Below are 19,078 nucleotides of genomic sequence, written 5' to 3' on the forward strand. Positions count from 1 at the left end.
CTAACCCGAACTTGAATACTCCCCACCCCACCTTTCCGTTTTCATCCCCAAGACTCACAGGTATACAGTTAATGTTGTATGGTACCTTTGACATTCTTTCATTTAGTTATTTCAATTTCCTTTAGTACTATCATCCTCTCCCTACCCCACACCCCTATAACTTTGCCTGTCTTTTATTTCTCTTTTTAGTGATGACATTTTAAAAAATGAGGTGCTTTCAAAATCAAGATACTACTACTCTTAGAAATTATGTGGCCACTACAAAAATCTTTCAAAACATGATTAACGATATGGAAAAGGCTGATGACATTAAATATCATATCATTTTTATTTATATAACATCTAATATCCATTTCCATAGGTAGGACAGATTTAGTCCTACAGTGGACTGAGGGAGATAAGGATTTTAAATATATATGCCTTCTATAGATATGAACTGATAGACTCCCTGTATGCGCGTGCACACACACACACACTCTCAGGGAAAAGACTCAATGAAAACGCATCAAAATGCTAGTAATGATCATTCTGGGTGGTAAGATTGTAAATATTTTTTACTTTTGACTTGTATTTTCCAAATTTTCAATAAATAACATGCAATACTGTTATAACCAAAACTAAATATTGTAAACATCACCTAGTCTAGTTTCCTAATTATTGGATAGAAAAAGGTATGTGAGCACTCAGCACCTTTGTCCTGGCTGAGGTGTACATGCGTTTAAAAGCGCTGCCAGGCCAGCCATGAGGGAGATGCAGGCCCTTCAATAGCTGGTCCAGCCCTGCTCTCCCTCCGGCAAACTAAGCTGAAATTTTGGGCAGTGAAATCAGCTCCAACTAAATGGAGAAAAACCACAGGCTTCTCCACTAGGATCAGAAACAAGGCAAGGATACCTCTACGTCCTCTACTGTTCAATATCACATTCTAGGCATTGGCCAATGCTGTTAGATGAGAGAAAATAAGAGGAGTGGTAATTGGAAAATAAGAACTCTATTTGCAGACAATATGACTGCATAACTGGAAAACCCTAGAGGATCAATTAGGAAACTAATTCAAATAATAAAATAAAATAATTCAGTTACATAGCAGAATATAAAATTAACAGACAGAAGTCAAATGCCCCCATTTACACAAATAAAACAGAAGAAATAATGATAGTGAAAACCTCTTTTACAGTATCAACAGAGAAAAAATACTTAGTAATAAATTTAATAAGGAACATGTGAAACTTGTATAAGGAAGCATTTAAGATCCTCCTAAAAGACACAGAAAGCAAGTTGAGCCAAGAAAGACATCCTTGCTTTCAGATAGCAAGACTCAATATCGTAAGTCATAAATTTGTTATTTAGCACAATGTAAATAAAAATATAAACAACTATTTTAATGGAGTTAGACAAGTGAATGCTGCATTTATATATGAAAATGAACATGCTAAACATCCAGAAAAACCATAAAAAGGAACTGTCTTAGGGGAAACTCCAATAAACCAGAAAACAAAATACTTATAAAGCCTCTATAAGTAAAATAGTATGCTATAACTTGTGAAGAGACAGATCAAAGGATTAGAGTAAAGACAGACATGGACCCAATAAATATGTATCTTTAGTTCATGATAAAGGTTGCATCTCAAATCACCAGGGCAAAGATGGACTTTTTAATAATGAGGCTGAAACAATAATATTTGGAAAAGAATAAAATTAGAGTTATGCTTTACACCATATACCAAGTGAATCAAGAAACTAAACAGAGAAGATAAAAACATGCAAATATTACAGAAAAACACAGAAAATTCCTCTTCAGCCAGGGGTAGGGAAAGGATTTCCAACTATGATTCAAAAGTAAGATCTAATAAAAGGAAAGATGAACAAATCTGAATATAAAAAACTTTTTAAAAAAAGTACAACGCTATACACAACAACAAATAAAGTCAAATGACAACTGAAACTGGGAAAAGATAGCTGCAGTATACAATATAGATTAAGGACTAATACCGCATACATATAAAGAACTGTTAAAAACTGAAGGAAGCACAACAGAAAACTGGGCAAAAGATCTGAACACATAACTGACAGGACAAGGTACAAAAATGGTCATTAAACTTACAAAAAGATGTTCTTAATCACTCACAATGAAAGAAACTGCTACTTAAAACCACACTGAAATACAATTTCCCACAAAAAGTAAACACACACACACACACGCTCTACACTGGAAATGTTGTGCGGAAATGCGTGACCTCACACAGTATTGGTAGGAATGCAAACAGAACTATTAGACATTGCAAAATTCCCTAGGAGAACTGCATTTATGTTTGCCTTTTGATCTAGCAATCCCAGTTCTAAAAATTCACCCTGAAGCTATGCCTCCAACAATTTGAAAATATGTAAGCATGAAAATATATATTGCAGCATTATCTGTAACTATAACATATCAGAAGCCATTTACAAGCCAGCACACATGGGAGATTGGCTGGGTAAGTTATCATGCAGATGTGCAGTGGAGTACTAGGCAGCTGTAACAAAGAATGAGGAAGACCCTATGAACTGATGTTGAGTAACGTAGTACTCGTAGTATTGTGAAAAAAGCAAAGTGCCAATGTGTACTGATGCTATTCTTTTGTGCTTAAGAAAGAAAGGGAAATAACATATAAAATAAACCAACCTATCGATTTACCTATCTCCATATTCATGCCACAAATTACAGGAAGGATAAATCTGAGATTAACAAGAAGGTAAGTAGGAATGGGGTGGCAAGGAAGGGAAGACGGCACTTCTTTGGGTATCGTCTTGTGTACAATTCTGACTACTGAACCGTGTTAAGTATTTCATGAACTTGAAAAAAAAGCAAAAAAAAAAAAAAAATCAAAGGATGGCTGCTGCTGCTGCTAAGTCACTTCAGTCATGTCCGACTCTGTGTGACCCCATAGAGGGGGTGGGGCCTAAAATGGATTACAAATACAAACAGAAACTAAGGAGCCAAAAGTAGTGTTAGTCACTCAGGTGTGTCCAACTCTTTGTGACCTCATGGACTGTAGCCCGCCTGGTTCCTCTGCCCATGGGATTCCCCAAGCAAGAATACTGGAGTGGGTTACCATCCCCTCCTCCAGAAGATCTTCCCGACCCAGGGATCAAACCTGGGTCTCCTGCATTGCAGGCAGATTCTTTATCATCTGAGCTACCAGGAAGACTATAATGAGAAAAATTGAGTATCAAATAAATAACATCCCACTGAAGTGGGGCGGGAAGGAGGAGTAACCTGACCAAAAAGCACTTAGAAAAAGCACTTAGACAACAAAAAATGCTAACAAATACTGAACGAAGCTGCTGCTGCTGCTGCCAAGTCACTTCAGTCGTGTCCAACTCTGTGTGACCCCATAGACGACAGCCCACCAGGCTCCCCCGTCCCTGGGATTCTTCAGGCAAGAACACTGGAGTGCGTTGCCATTTCCTCCTCCAAAGCATGAAAGTGAAAAGTGAAAGGGAAGTCACTCAGTCGTGTCTGACTCTTTGTGACCCCGTGGACTGCAGCCTTCCAGGGTCCTCTGTCCATGGGATTTGCCAGGTAAGAGTACTGGAGTGGGATGCCATCGCCGAAGCTAGCAGGCTTCTTTTTCACATAAATATGGTCTAGTAATTCTGAATCCATTTCTTATATATTCCAGGATTAACAAATAAGAAAATATATTATGGATCCTATGTCTACTGTGACAGGTTTCTCACAGTAAAAAACAGAGAGCTATTAATATTAGAAGGGGAAAGAATAGAATGAATCCCATGGTATTGAAACAAAATTGGAACTATCACTATAAAGACATTGTTCTTCCTTGATGGCAGGTAGGCAGGTAGACAGAAATGTGTGGGTACATATAATGAACATTTATGTGAGTAACATGTTATGTGTATATGTCATACACACACTCATTACCATATACACACGCACGTGGATGCCCTTCCTAAGCCCAGAAGCAATGACTCCCCAGTGGCAGTGAACACACCTAGTTAAACCTTGGTTTCTACATGCTCTTCTCCAGTAAAAACAACCAAGGCACCTAAGAGAAAGGACCAATTCCAGGACTTGAACAGAAGTTTCGAGATGTGTCAGGAACATCCTCTGGTGCCAGAAACTAAGGAAGTGCTTGAAGAAGGACAGGGACAAGGTAAGTGAGGGAGGAGACAGCCCGATGGGCTTCCACCGGCCAGGTCTGGGATCAAGTGAGCAAAGGAAAAAATGCTATGACAGTAAGGGATTATGATCCCCTGAACCTAAGACTCCACACAGGAATTTTGTACTGCTGTTGCAATTTTTCTGTAAATCTATTTCAAACTTATGTCAAAATGAAAGGTTAACAAAAAGTTTTCATTTTATGGAAATTTTAACTTCCTTTAGAGCTCTATAGCATCAGAGAGGAAAGCTATTTTTTAGCACCACGATGCTTCATCTCACATGACTGATGACTCATCTCCCCGGCTGGCGGCCACGGCGGCACCTGGGTGAGGCACCACAGGGGCTGGGGATGGTCACAGGCTGGTTGAAAGGATTTCTGAGAGCCAAACACCACGGGCCTCGGCACTCCACACTGACGGGGATGGGTGTCTATCTAGTGGAGCTGTTTCTTGGCAAAAGATACTCAAACTTCTTGACTTGGAGTACGATTTGATAAATTCACCAGAGAGCCTTCTCTCTGGCTTACTTGGTTGTCCCCTCCTTATCTAGTCTCCCACCCACCTGCTAAGACTATATGAAGCCATGTCATGTGCATCCCTGGTATGTGTGTGAGCTTCTCATGCTCTGAGTATAAAATGATGATGGCATCTGATGTTTACTGAGCATTTTTCATTTCACTGAACTTTTACAGTAACACTGATAAGAGACTCCTTCATCTTTTTACCTGGTGGAAGGTTCTGCTCACAAACGTCAGAAGGATATCCATCCATTAACACAGTGCCAAATGCGACAGGGGGTGATGACAGAAACCATGGGGCCTGATGCTTTTTTGAGGGTAGGGTAGATTTTCTTAGGCTGTTTTGACAGCTTCCTGAAGCCTCTCTTGAAACCCCAGAATTCACTAATATGACACTTGAGTTCCTGGCCTTAAAAAGTTTAAAGTACATTTAACATTTACATTATCAATAAATATTTTTGTCTTTATTCTGTGATTGTTATTTGCATTAGAGAATGGCCGCGGTCTTTCCTCGGTAGGATGCATATTGATGCTTCAAACTAGGCTGTCCCATCAGAGTGTGCTTGGTCCTATAGCATCCTGCCTCCATCTATTAGAATCAGAACAACTACTCATAGTGGTTTGTGACTCAGTTTTTTAAAAGTTAAGCAATTCAAATTCACTAAACACAAATCAGAAATAACAACAGGTCATCGAAACCGTAGCTCACTACATTTCAAAATGTGAGATGATGTCACGATTTTTCTAGCACTTTCACCCAGGAGCCGAGTTCTCATTTGGGCACAGATGAAGGCAGGATACCTGGCTTCACAGAGCAAAATTCATCCTCAGAGGTCAAGCAGGTATTACTTTCTCTGTTATTATATGAGTTTTCATCTCCTCTAAAAAGAACTTCTTGGTTATGCACAAAAGCTAGTCAACCTTTACAACAATTATACATTTTACAGAAAGATAAAAATTATCAACTATTCAAGATACAAAAGTTAGGAGGCAATGGCCTCCACAGCACTGAATAAATCATACCAAAATTTCCCCATTGCCAATTAAAAAAAAAAATTCCTGATTACTTTTTAATTTAGTACCTTGAAAATATACTCCCCCATTCAAAAAAAAAAAAAAAGTCACAATTTACTTACAAGTTTTTATATTTCACGTAGAACTCCTCAACTTCTACCTCCTCTCCGGATTCCTTCTGCAACAGAGGAAAATTTCAGGCATATACTTGAAAGCATTTACTAGAATGCTCCAAAAGTAATGATTTACTCCCGTGTGGACACACATAAGGCATCGCAGAAGTGGCATGGGACGTTCCTGGAAGGATGAGCACGTGGTGAGCTGGTGGGAGGCAGTCGGATGAGGACGGGCCAGGCGCTACCCGATCGGCTCCGGCTTCTCAGACATGAATCACTTTAACTCCTCCCTAACCACATGCAGCTTCATTCACAACAACCTGACCCCAAATCTGGCTTTCTGCCAAACCCACAGTGTTAAGTAGACGCCAAGTGTACCATTTTCGCAGGCAGCAGCCAATTAGCAACTGCTCTCCTGAATGCCATATGTATTATTTTTGGCTGCCTCATGGCAACTTTACATTGTGGGTTTTGTAATGTTTTAAAATATTTAAAAGACATTTATTCGTCCATATAGTTAATAACTCTAAACAAGAAACCATATAAAACTAAACCTTGTTCCTAGGCTGTAATTTCAGTGCATCACTATTGAGGGTTTTAGTTTGACTTGATGGTACAATTAAAATCTCTCAGACAAGATGTCTCACACACGTAGCAGCCAAATAAAATTAACACTCCAAATACGACGTTGAGGTGAGGTTAACGTTGTGACCCATCAGCCAGACCGAGAGTGCAGTGGGCAGATTATCTAGAATCTCTCCCTTGATCCTGCCTACCGTCATGTCTGCAGAAGACACCACGTGGATGATATTTTAAGCATCTCTTTCAATATTTTTTTTTTTCCTTTTGGTTTTAGGCTGTTAAACAAGTCGTAATATGTAATTTTCTTCTGGAACATTTGATCAGATAAATCAGGGATGTAAAACATAAACACCATTTACAGATGTTCGAAGATTGCTTTTTACACTGTTACGAGAGCACCTGCCTGGAGGGTCGCATTTGGCTGCTAGGCGGCCTCAGAGATGCCGCGGAGAAAACTAAGGCAAGTCAGAGCATGACAGCAGATGAACAAAGGAAAAGAGACATTTACTGGGTGACAGACTGGCACCAGGTCCATTCAAAGACACTGGGCTCGCCCTCAATCCTTAGCCTTCTTCTTCAAAACTCTTACAAGTATCAGTTAAACTTAAACATCACGCAGCTTTTCCAGCTGCCAAGAGATCCCCAATAAGGACACTGAGGAATACGGCCAAAAGCCATTAACACATGGTCCTACCCTCCCTATAGACTGCCATACTAAGTGAAGTAAGTCAGACAGAGAGGGAGAAATACTGGGTGACATCCCTTATATGTGGAATCTAAAAAGAAATAATATGCATGAACTTATTTACAAAACAGAAAGAGACTCACAGACTTAGAAAATGAACTTATGGTTGCCGAGGGAAAGACTGGGGGAAGGGAGAGTTAGGGAGTTTGGGATGGACATGTACACAGTGCTATATTTAAAACGGATAACCAACAAGCACCTACTGTAGAGCACAGGGAACTCTGCTCAATGTTATGTGGCAGCCTGGATGGGAGGGGAGTTTGGGGGAGAGTGGATACGTGTTGGTATGGCTGAGTCCCTTTGCTGTTCACCTGAAACTATCACAACACTGTTAATCAGCTATACCCCAAAACAAAAAGTGTTAAAAATTAATTTAAAAATTTAAAAACATCTGGTCCTGCCCTATCATCATCCTAAAACATTTCCTTTTTTTTAAGTATCATCAATTTGATTTATTTATTTTAAAGATTTTTTAAAATGCAGACTTATTTTTTAAATTCCTATTGAATTTGTTACAATATTGCTTCTGTTTTAGGTTTTGGGTTTTTTGGCCTCAAGGCCAGTGGTTCTCAGCTCCCCGACCAGCGTGAAACTCGCATCCCTCACAGTGGAAGTCTTAGCCACTGGACCGCCAGGGAAGTCCCTATAGCAATGGCAGTTTCTTTTTTCTAAAAAAGAAATAATAATAACTTTATTTGTTTACTGTTGGCTGTGTTCAGTCTGCATTGCTGCATGAGCTTTTCTCTAGTTACGGTGAGCAGGGGCTACTCTCCAAGTGTGGTGTGCAGGCTTCTCTTGCTGCAGAACACAGGCTCCAGGGTGCGTGGGCTCAGCAGTTGCAGCTCCCGGGCTTTAGAGCACAGGTTCAATGGTTGTGGTGCATGGGCTTGGAGGCTCTGAGGCATGTGGAATCTTCCAGGATCAGGGATCAAACCTGTGTTTCCTGTGCTGGCAGGCAGATTCTTTACCAGTGAGCCACCAAGGATGCCCCTAGAGCAACTTTTTAACCAATCTGCACAGAAAACCATCTGTGTCCCAGATTTTATTTACTTTTATTATTTTTATATCAATTTTTATTGGAGTATAGCTGATTTACAATGTTGTGACGTGTCCCAGACATTTTAGTTGTCCAAAATGAAATGTTTGCTAGATGCCTTCAGTATACACCAGCAATTACTGTATCGATAAATTCCGGTTGCTTCGAGTCCGACCGTCCCGGACTCACCTTACATTTTTCTAGCTCTAGTATCACCTGGTTCCACGCCCACATTTCAGCAATCATTTCGAGACACATTATCTTGGCATACAACCGGAGATTTCAGTAGAAAGCCAAAGATAAGACAGGGGCCATCCAAGGAGAATGAGAAGCCAGGAAGAGCCTAGATCTCATGGTGCTTCTCATAGCATATCATGAAATTTAAACCTCGAATGGAATTCAAATGTCTGGCCTGCTGTTTTAACCGTTTGATGTTAACTCTATTTCTTTCAATTCTGAAAAAGGTTTCCAAAATTACATACCTTGGAGGTAGTAAAAAGACAAGCTTTGTCCCTTCCATGCTCTGTCATTTCCTGACTTCACTCTTTCAGAGCCTTCCTCCTGTATTGTCATTCCCATCTTACTCTAAGTGGTCTCACCGTCTGGAACTGCTAAGAGGGTCTCAAAGCACACAGGATGATCTCTTGAACAAAGAGGTCATTTTCATTCCGCCTCAGTTCTGCTCCAGAAGGCTCAGACTCTTAAAGGTGTCAACATTGTGTCCCTGACTGTCATGTAGACCCATTTTCTTGTTGGGATCAGCTATGCTTCAAGGGGGCGTGCTGTGGAGATCTCAACAGGAGGGTCTCGAGCTCTCTGGGAGCAGGTGATTGGGTTTCAGACCTCACTGAGCAGCAGCTGGAGCAGGTGCAGAACTGTTCCAGGTCCCAGTTCTTTGGGATGTTCTGAACTAGAACTCTGTGCTCTGTTCAGTGACCATTCATGTTGGATCATCTTCCTGCTCCCAAAACTGTAGGTGGATCCTCTTCCCGCTCCCAGAACTGTAGGTAGATCCTCTTCCCGCTCCCAGAACTGTGGGTGGATCCTCTTCCCACTCCCAGAACTGTGGGTGGATCCTCTTCCTGCTCCCAGAAAAGTGGGTGGATCCTCTTCCCCATCCCAGAACTGTAGGTGGATCCTCCTCCCGCTCCAGAACAGTAGGTAGATCCTCTTCCTGCTCCCAAAACTGTAGGTAGATCCTCTGCCCTCTCCCAGAACTGTAGGTGGATCCTCCTCCCGCTCCAGAACTGTAGGTAGATCCTCTTCCTGCTCCCAAAACTGTAGGTAGATTCTCTTCCCGCTCCCAGAACTGTAGGTGGATCCTCTTCCCGCTCCAGAACTGTAGGTGGATCGTCTCCCTGCTCCAGAACTGTAGCTGAATGGCCTTCCTGCTCCCGAACTGTAAGTGGATCCTCTTCCTGCTCCCAAAACTGTAGGTGGATCCTCTTCCCACTCCCAGAACTATAGGTGGATTGTCTCCCTGCTCCAGAACTGCAGGTGGAGAGCTATAGAACTGTTTTCCCTTCATATCATATAAATATAATTACACTGGCCTCTTCTGTTTTACTTACAGCAAAACAATGAACAAAAGTGTGTGAATTCATCAGCCCTCAGGGGCATCCTTTTAATTATTCACTAAATGGCAGTCAGTTTGACCAGACTCTTAAGACAGTTGAAAACAGCCCCAGTCCCCTATCTTCACCCTGCAATGTTCAAAACTCTTTCTTCAATGGGCATATCCGATGAACAACTGAGCCCAGGCACCACTACTGTGCATGCACACACATACACACAAAACACTCAAACTGACCGGGTTAGTCCAAAAGGGCCTTTGGGGTTTTTCCATAATCTTATGATGGAAAACCCCCACCAACTTTCTGGCCAACCCATTATCTCTAGGACAGTTACCAGTAAATTTGAGAGTGCTCTGAAGTAATTTTACATACTCAGTAGACTAGTTTTGAGAAATATGTTTATCCTTTTATTAGACGCCTAGAGTAGTCTATCAAAATCTTTATTATTCACTTGAAATTGAAAGTTCCAAATATATTAAGTTATACTTGTCCCACTGTTGCCATGAAACAGAACCTTAACCAGGCATAAATCGACTCCTCAGCCACCTGGATTCTAAAACAGCCATTCAGCAAATGATAATCCAAGCCTGCAAGACCTTTCCCAAACACCCTATTACTAAATTAAGCAGTTGCATTGAGGAAACAAAGCTAAACTTTAGGGTGAAAAGGTGGAAATCTTATTAAATAATGCAGAAAAGAATGAGAAAGTGCCTTGATAAAAGTAACAATAAATCCATTCTTTCTTCTGGCCCAACCTACTGTGTACTCCATCAGAGGTATCAAATCATGGTTTACTTAGGAAGAAAATAGGACATCATAAATACAGAATTCACTTTCAAAACTGTTTTTGACTTTCTGATACAAAAAGATTTGAATTGTTTTCCCCCAAGGACAGATGGCTCAAGGCAGAAAGGGCTATACTATGACTCACTGTGCAAAGAGAATTAACCTTTACACAATCCAAAAGTCCATTCTTAAACCTATCTCAATATTCAAATACAAGTACCACCTATGTTCCTTCTACTGGGTCTCACGCTTGTGCATTTGGGTTTGTTGTTGTTGTTTAGTAGCTTAGTCATGTCTAACACTTTTGTGACCCTGGACTGCAGCCTGCCAGGCTCCCCTGTCCATGGGATTTCCCAGGAAGAATACTAGAGTGGGTTGCCATTTCCTTCTCCAGGAGTCTTCTCTACCCAGGGGTTGAACCGGTGTCTCCTGCTTTAGCAGGTGAGTTCTTTAGCACTGAGTCATCAGGGAAAACCCAATGTGGGTCCAGAACAACATAAATGCCTGAGCCATCCCCATGTAACACGAGGTGCTGAACTAAGGAAGTTCTGCCAGATGAGTTCTGTGCGTTTGTATGGCTCCATCATAAGGGGTGACCCTTCAGAAGCTACAGGGATGAGGTCAGCGGATTGTAAAAACCATTACCTGAGTCCCCACTACGTGTCAGCACCACCCAGGGGCAGCTCTGCAGCCCTCACACCTTCCACAGTGCTGCCAGGGGGAGACAAAGGCACCTTCTCACAGCCACATCCTCAATTATTCAAGGTAATAGGAAACGGACTGGCCAGGCCAGCTAGAATCCACAGGAAAATCTCAAATTTCCTTTTGTTTCTATTTGCCACACTTGGCTCCACTGTTACTAAGGCTGATAACTAAAGTAACTATTTCGAGAACATAAGCAGTTTAAAAAGTGAGTACCTGCTAATGTTTACAATTTTCTGATGGTTTTTTATTGCCCTTTATGAAATACCAGTAATCTACAAGCAAGTCAATGAGCTCCATATTTCTTATTTTAAATCATACCTCAAGGCATATCTCTCCTTCCAGAGAAAATTTCCCATTACTTTTCTTCATCCTAAAATTCACCAATTCAACAAACACTCTACTACCCTCAAATACAATTACAGTGATTTTTAATCTCTGGTGATAAGATGAGCCTGGTCATCTCTAAATGGTAGTAATACCTATTCCTAAACTGGGGGTAGCTTTCTTTCAAGGGTAGGAAAGAAGGAAAAAACCAGCCCTATAGTGGGCAAGACAGAAAGAAAAAGCAATGCCCTCCATCATGTATAGTCTAAGTAGCTCTGAGTAATAGACCTGATTATAATTTGCAACCCCCAAACCTGCTGACTATGCCTACCAAAGCACTATCAATTGAATGAAAATTAATATATCCCATGTAAACCACAGGCTATTTACTCAAACAAGTCACTTCAATTCGGTGAAGGGGATTATGCTTTATAGTATGTCAAGCATTTACATTCTGCCATATATCTACAATTCACAAATTAACAATTCTAGAGTCATTAGAAGCACTAAAACACAACCTTTCTAATTAGGTTAATAGTGCTCATTTCTGCTTGAACAGGAGTGAAATTTGGTTGAGATCTTATATTCATCAGACAGGAAATTCTCAAGGTCAAAGAGTCACCAGCTAGGTAATTCCATATATCTTCATTCTCTACACTCATTTTGAAAATATCTTTTTTTTTAACTTTTTATTTTGTATTGGGATATAGCCGATGAACAATGTCGTGACAGTTTCAGGTGAACAGGGAAGAGACTCAGCCACACATACACATTCTGTGCATGGGATTTTGATCCGATGACACCCTCGGTTGGTAATAAAATATCCGTTCCATTTCATTGCAGTGAGCTGGGCTGTGTCTCTCTGTCTGACTGAATACTCTGGCTCAGCATCGCCCAGCAGAGCTCTCTGCACCATCTTGAAAATATCCTGACATGTTGCTTTTATTTTCATATGAACTAGAATGCTATCTTCTGATAAAAATCTATGCCTTGAATAACACAATAGAACAGCAAAACAGTACTGGAGCAAAGGCAAAGAAGAATTTACCACTGGCACAATACCATTTCAAGGATCTCTAGAAAGTATTTGAAGAGTTGTTGTTAAGTCACTAAGCTGTGTCCGACTCTTTGTGACCTCCTGAACTGTAGCATACCAGGCTTCCCTGTCCTTCACTATCTCCCTGAGTTTGCTCAAACTCAGGTCAATTGAGTTGGTGATGCCATCCAACCACCTCATCCTCTGTCGCTCCCTTTTCGTCCTGTCCTCAATCTTTCCCAGCATCAGGGTCTTTTCCAAAGAATCAGCTCTTCACATCAGGTGGTCAAAGTACTGGAGCTTCAGCTTTAGCAACAGTCCTTCCAATGAGCATTCAGGCTTGATCTTTAGGATTGACTGGTTTGATCTCCTTGCTGTCCAAGGTATTCTCAAGAGTCTTCTCCAGCAACACAATTTGAAAGCATCAATTCTTTGGTGCTCAGCCTTCCTTATGGTCCAACTCTCACATCTGTACATGCTTCCTGGAAAAAGCACAGCTTGGACTATACAGACCTTTGTTGGCAAAGGGGTATCTCTGCCTTTCAATATATTATCTAGGTTTGTCATAGCTTTTCTTCCAAGGTGCAAGCATCTTTTAATTTTGTGGCCGCAGTCATCATCAGCAGTGATTTTGGAGTCCAAGAAAATAAAATCTGTTACTGTTTCCGCTTTTTCCCTATCTGTTTACCATGAAGCGATGGGAATGGATGCCATGATCTTCGGTTTTTGAACGCTGAATGATTTTTTGAATGCTGAGTTTTAAGCCAACCTTTTCAAAGATTTTACCTTCATCAAGAGGTTCTTAAATATTTCCTATTTGATAAACCCAGGAGTTCACTTTAAATCTTGTAATTCCTCCACTCCTCATCTCTCTCACTGGAAGTTACACTTTGTATACACTTAACTTTTTTTTTTTCCCCCAGGAAAAAAAAAAGGCTTATTTTACACATCAAAACAATGAGGCTATACTTCCACACACCTTGAAAGCAAAGAAAAAGAAATAACTGTGCACTTGATGATGATTCAAGCCAGAAGACAGACACTTATACCTAAAGAAGACCATCTCTAGAGACAAACAAACCAAACACCGTTTGCTAGAACATGTAAATGACCTGGATGCCTATGTACTCCTTCAGACTAAAGCATTTTCTCAAACTGATGGAAAACGGGAAAGGTTGACAGGGAGTCTCCATCAGTAACAGACGCAGTGTTCCTGGAATTCATTGTCACAGTGTGTGTGCCCCTCAGGGACAAGGGCACCAGGCTAACAGAGGATACTTAGGGCTCACCTTCAGGAATCAACATGAATTTCAAACAATTTGGAAGGATAAGGTATATTATCTTCAAAAATTATACTGAAAATATTTCAGTATTTCACTTCTGCAGTAACAAAAAAGAAATACTAGGGAATATTTCAATTGCATATGAAAGGACTTCCTGGCAGTCCAGTGGTTAAGACTCTGCTCTTTCACTCTAGGTGGTACAGGTTCGATCCTTAGTTAGGGAAACTAGGATCCCACGCGCTACAAGGCACGACTGAAACAAACAAACAAACAAAATCCTCCATCAAACAAACAAGCAAAAAAAGAAATTAGAATTCAACTGCACATGAAAAAATGCTGTGAAAAGTATGAGAAAACAGCTACTTGCTAAAATGATAAAGAGAGCTTGCAGGGTTGGGGAGTGGGAGTAGGGACCTTCCTAAGAGAGATGACAGATTCATGTCTATGATTTTTTATGAATAATATTTATGAAATAGGCAGCCTATGAGTCCTATACATTTCTTTTGAGATGTTTTGAGTTCCTGCCTATTCTAAATGCGGTAGTAAAGCACTGACTGATACATTTTAATTTCATTTGGGGTTGAATATCCCAAAGATTGATATTGGACTGATATCAATTAGACAGGATTAGAACCATCAGCAGAAGTTTTATTTTACAATGGTGAAATTTTTAAAAGGAAAATGTAAAACAAAAAATAATTTTGAGTCACACCCACACCACAAGTTTTGATGACTCCACATGGTGCTTACCTGTTTTTTTACTGAACGACTGCTCATAATTTTTTCTACCACTGGACCATCTGCATCAACAGATTCCTAAACAATAAAGCAGAAGGAATGACTGCAAACGGAGAGCATGTCATTCTAAGCTATAAAAGTGAGAAACCATTCCCTTTTGCATCTCCCTCCAAACCCTTTAAATTCATACCCTTTAAATCACTGGGCAGGATCACCAGTGGGAAACACGATTGAAAAGAACAAAAATCTCCCTCTACAGAAAGGCAAAATGGAAGATCTGTGTTTATTACTTCGTGATTATGTGGTTTAATTGCGTGGACTAGCATGGGTCCCCAAAGCCAAGGAGCATTCAAAAACTCCAGCTGCCAAGAGAAATGATCTCTGCATGATGGCAAAGACCTGACTTCTCCCTGTCTGGACCCATGGGGTAAATATACTCATCATTCTGTTATTGTAGGCAGCTTTGATCTACAGAGGTCACACAAAACGTTACAGAACAGCCTGACAGAGTGCAAATTACCAAATGAACTACAAAACTGCATTTAATATATTTTTCAGTGGGTTACCAGTTTGTTAACTAAAGCACAGTGATGGTAGGAAGAGGACTTTAAAAGAGAGGGGGGAGGGGGAAAGATCTTCACAATAATCAATCCTCCATCACTACCCATATTTTATAAGCTCTTTTATCCATCATTTACATTGCATGGAGAATAAAGTATGCCCTGCTGGGTACTACATGGCAGTAATTTCATAAAGGGGTTCTTATGATGCTGAGCAGCAGGAGACAAGCCTGAGTGGCTTATTAAAGTCCCAGAAGCTATACAGCACTGAACTCTCGAAGGGAAATTCAGTCTCCCTGCAGCCCAGCTCTGACTCATCCTCAACAGGGACCATCAATTCTCCAAAGCGGTGTCAAATTGTGTATCACAGGCTCACACTAAAATAAATTTCAGTGAACAGGGTTTTTTAAAAAACCTGCTTCTAAACCACTGATTTCCCAAAGTGTGTTCACCAACACGAGATGGATGTCCAACACTTCAAATGAACTTCTCAGATACCAGCTATAAAATCTCCAGCCTATTCTTTGAAATGTACGCGGGAACCCCGCACACCTGGTCGCTCACCTGTGGCTCTGACTGTGAGGTGGTGGAGGGGGAGTCTCTCCCAGCAGCATCTGCGTCATCGGCCTCCTCATCAGAGATCTTGAACTCCAAGTCCTCGGTGTATCGCTTTCTCTTCACTTGCCTGCTGGACCGTCGTTTCTAAAACAAAAACCCACCCGAGAGGGCTTAGAAAGCTGATGCTTATTACTGTTTCTTAGAATGGCAAGGGTATATTTATATCATAAAACAACAATGATCTTAAAGAAAAGTCAGTGACTGTAACCTTGTAAATCACACAAGACATCACATTGGCAACAAATATGATGGGAAAGGGGTTAATCTGAAGTCAGACACCTGGCAGGTCAAGGTCCTGCCACTTCCGGCTACGTGGCCTTTAACTGCGCAACGGTAGTAACAACACATCTTCCTCCTCATTCAGGTGGTGAGTTGCTCAAAAGTGAAGGCAATACTGAAGCTGGGTGGTGGATATATAAGACTTCATTAGGCCATCCTATTTTTGTATATTTAAAAAAAATTTTTTTTCCATGATAAAAAGTCTAAAAAAACTGAAGGCATTAGAAGATACTTTGTGAATTATAAAGTTCTATATAACTACAGTTAGATTATTATCCAAGGTACCAATAAGATTTCAGAGGTCCATTTAAATAGAAGGTGTGCATTTTAATCTTGGTCCTAAAAGAAACAGTTTGAACATTTCTGAAGAGATGAAGGACTGAATGGCAGAATTTATAATGAGCAACTATGATAAGGAACTTTACTTTTAAAAATTTGGACTGCACTAATTAAAATGCAAAGGACTGTTAACAGTATTAGTAGGAACACTGGCAAGATGCTGTCTCATCCAGTGGTCAAAGTAGAATCTAATACACTTTTGCAGGACCAGTGTGGTCAAAATGTAAAACCTGCCCACTCATCCTGGCAAGCAAACTCCTAGGAAGCTACAGGATGCATCCAGAAGACAAATGATTAACTAAAAAGAAAAGCAAGTCACATAACAATTGGTTGCTTACAATTCTAAGATTAGAAAAACCTTGTGTATCTATCTGCATGTGTGGCCCATCAATATATTAACTCCTCCAGAGAAACACACTGCACATCTTGTTGACTTTCCTATGACCCAATGAATATTTGTTTAAAAAAAATTAATGTGTATGTGCATGTTTTCAATAATAGGAAAAAAATCTGAAAAGACACAACAAACTGTTAAAGCTATTAATTCTGGGGAGTGAAATAAATGCAGCGGAAGGAAAGATTCTGCACTTTTCGTTCAAAACAATTCTAGACTGCTTGACCTTTTTGATATACAAATAGGTTTGTCTATTAATTAAAAATGGAGATGAATAACTTTCTCATTAATGTGTGTACGTGATAAAATCTAAGCTAACTCTAAAATGACTTGTGTAACTTTTAAATCACTGACCAAGGCAAGACTATTACAGATGAGCTGGCAAAGCATACAGAATAAAAAGAATACGGAGAAAAGTAACACTGATACAAACTGCTTTCTAAGAGTTATGAAGAAAAACTTTCTGAAGAGCCTTGCAAGTTTTTTTAAGTTGGGACAGTAAGGCAGAGAGAAGCAAATCACCCCACCACATGGACCTCAGGAGGTATGGGCCAGAGCCCGACAGGGTCCAAGTCGGAACCACCAAGCTCCAACACCCTGTACCATAGAACGGGACCCACTGCATTTTACTGTATTAAGTCTGTGATTCCCTTGCTCTCAAAAGGGGGTGGGAGGCTGCTCACAATACAACTGTTACAACAGGAGCATCAGATGGGTCATTGGAGACTGTGAACTTTTAGCTCTACATCTAGGTATTGGGGGGAGTTGGGGGGGCATCCAAATTCTGACTTTCCCCTTTGACCTCCCTCTCCTCTCCGGAATAACCAATTCCATGTGGAGGTGACACAGAGGCCAGCGGGGGTCCTGCCACAGCCCATCCTGCCCCACGTCACCTTGTGAGCCCTGGCACTGTGTGTCCCCATGAGAATGAGCCTGGTCTCTCACTGTGTGACCTTAAATGCATTGTTTTAGGGACCTCAGTTTCCCGATCTGTAGAACAGGGGTAATGGTAGTAGCTGCCTCATAAGTATGCTGTGACGATCATAGAAGGAAATTCACTGGAAGCATTCAAAATGGTGCATTCAAAACATGCTAATGCTAAAGGCAATTAGTAGCATTACGGTCATCAGCAACTAGCTCCACTTTTGCAAGGAAGGTCAGGAAGCAGTGAGGCTCTAAAGCCAGGCTGCATTACACAGCCTCCTTCCTCTCTTCCCACAGCTCATCTGAAGTAACTCCTCTTCTGCCTCATTTTATCACCTCCCACTTCTGGCTGTCAATTTCTTTAAGATGCAAGAGCCTATTATCAGGAACAACATTTTAATTTGGTGAGATTTAGCATAATCTCTGTATTTCATTTGATGTATCAATTTCGCTAAATGGAAACGGATTAATCTTTATTTTCATCTTTATGTCATTACTGTAAGGAGAACGTGCTACGAATGACACATCTGTGATGCTTTATCAGGTTTCCGTGGCTGGGGCCACTCTGCCCTAGGATTCTTTCAGTGCAAGTAACTAAACGTCCTTGGACAGAGTCTAAGACAAATCCACTTTAAACCCCACTTTGATAATGAAGAAATGTTCCAGTGCAATAAGACAGAGGGACTTTTTTTTTAATATAGAAATGTATGTATGGTGAATATAACTTTCATAATCAAAGTTTCTCCTCATATCAACTTTGTCTTACATAAGGGTAAAAAAAATATATAGTTAGAACTCAATTTTCTGAACTGTTTAAATGTTATATGGCTTCTCTCCTTCTAAATAATAACTGATCTTAAGTTCATTTATTTTGGGTATCAAGGTTCCTTTTCCAATTTCCCAACAGAAAATAATTTATTAAATAGGCTTCTTTAAGATCTCTTAGATTATTATTTAAAAGATTTGGGGAGTATGGCTGATTCAGTTGATGTTTGAGAGAAAACAACAGAATTCTGTAAAGCAATTATCCTTCAATTAAAAAAGAAAAAAAAAAGATTGAGAGGGGATCAAAATAAAATGTAAGAATTGCACTTAAAGCTCAAAACTTTTGAATTAACACAAAAATAACTTGTTAGACTGTTTTAAGAATTTCCTTATAGCTAAAATAGGTGTACTGAAGAGGAGATTCAAATGCGTTGTCACAATTTCACTGTGGCAGTACTTTGTGACACAATTTTCAGTTGGGTAAAAGAAAAAATAAGACATGGCATTTACTGGAGTTTAAACAAATCAATCATAAAACTCAAGAACTACATGCCCTTTACTGAAGCGTGTGCAACAGGAAG

At 40.3% G+C, this 19,078-nt stretch overlaps 1 protein-coding gene across 3 annotated transcripts in view; it reads right to left on the minus strand.

Moving 5' to 3' along the window:
• The window catches only part of CHD7 (chromodomain helicase DNA binding protein 7), a 190,633-nt gene that overhangs the window by 51,419 nt on the left and 120,136 nt on the right, over positions 1-19,078 (minus strand). For 2 of the 3 annotated variants that reach the window (XM_025265359.3, XM_025265358.3), the window contains exons 5-7: positions 15,743-15,880; positions 14,631-14,696; positions 5,816-5,871 (exon numbers count right to left, since the gene is read on the minus strand). In XM_025265359.3, the coding sequence (XP_025121144.3) occupies positions 5,816-5,871; positions 14,631-14,696; positions 15,743-15,880 (260 nt within the window). The remainder of the gene's footprint in view (positions 1-5,815; positions 5,872-14,630; positions 14,697-15,742; positions 15,881-19,078) is intronic. The other variant, XM_025265360.3, reaches the window with a different exon arrangement.

This window comes from Bubalus bubalis, chromosome 15 (assembly GCF_019923935.1).
Source record: "Bubalus bubalis isolate 160015118507 breed Murrah chromosome 15, NDDB_SH_1, whole genome shotgun sequence".
NCBI classification, from domain to species: Eukaryota; Metazoa; Chordata; class Mammalia; order Artiodactyla; family Bovidae; genus Bubalus; species Bubalus bubalis.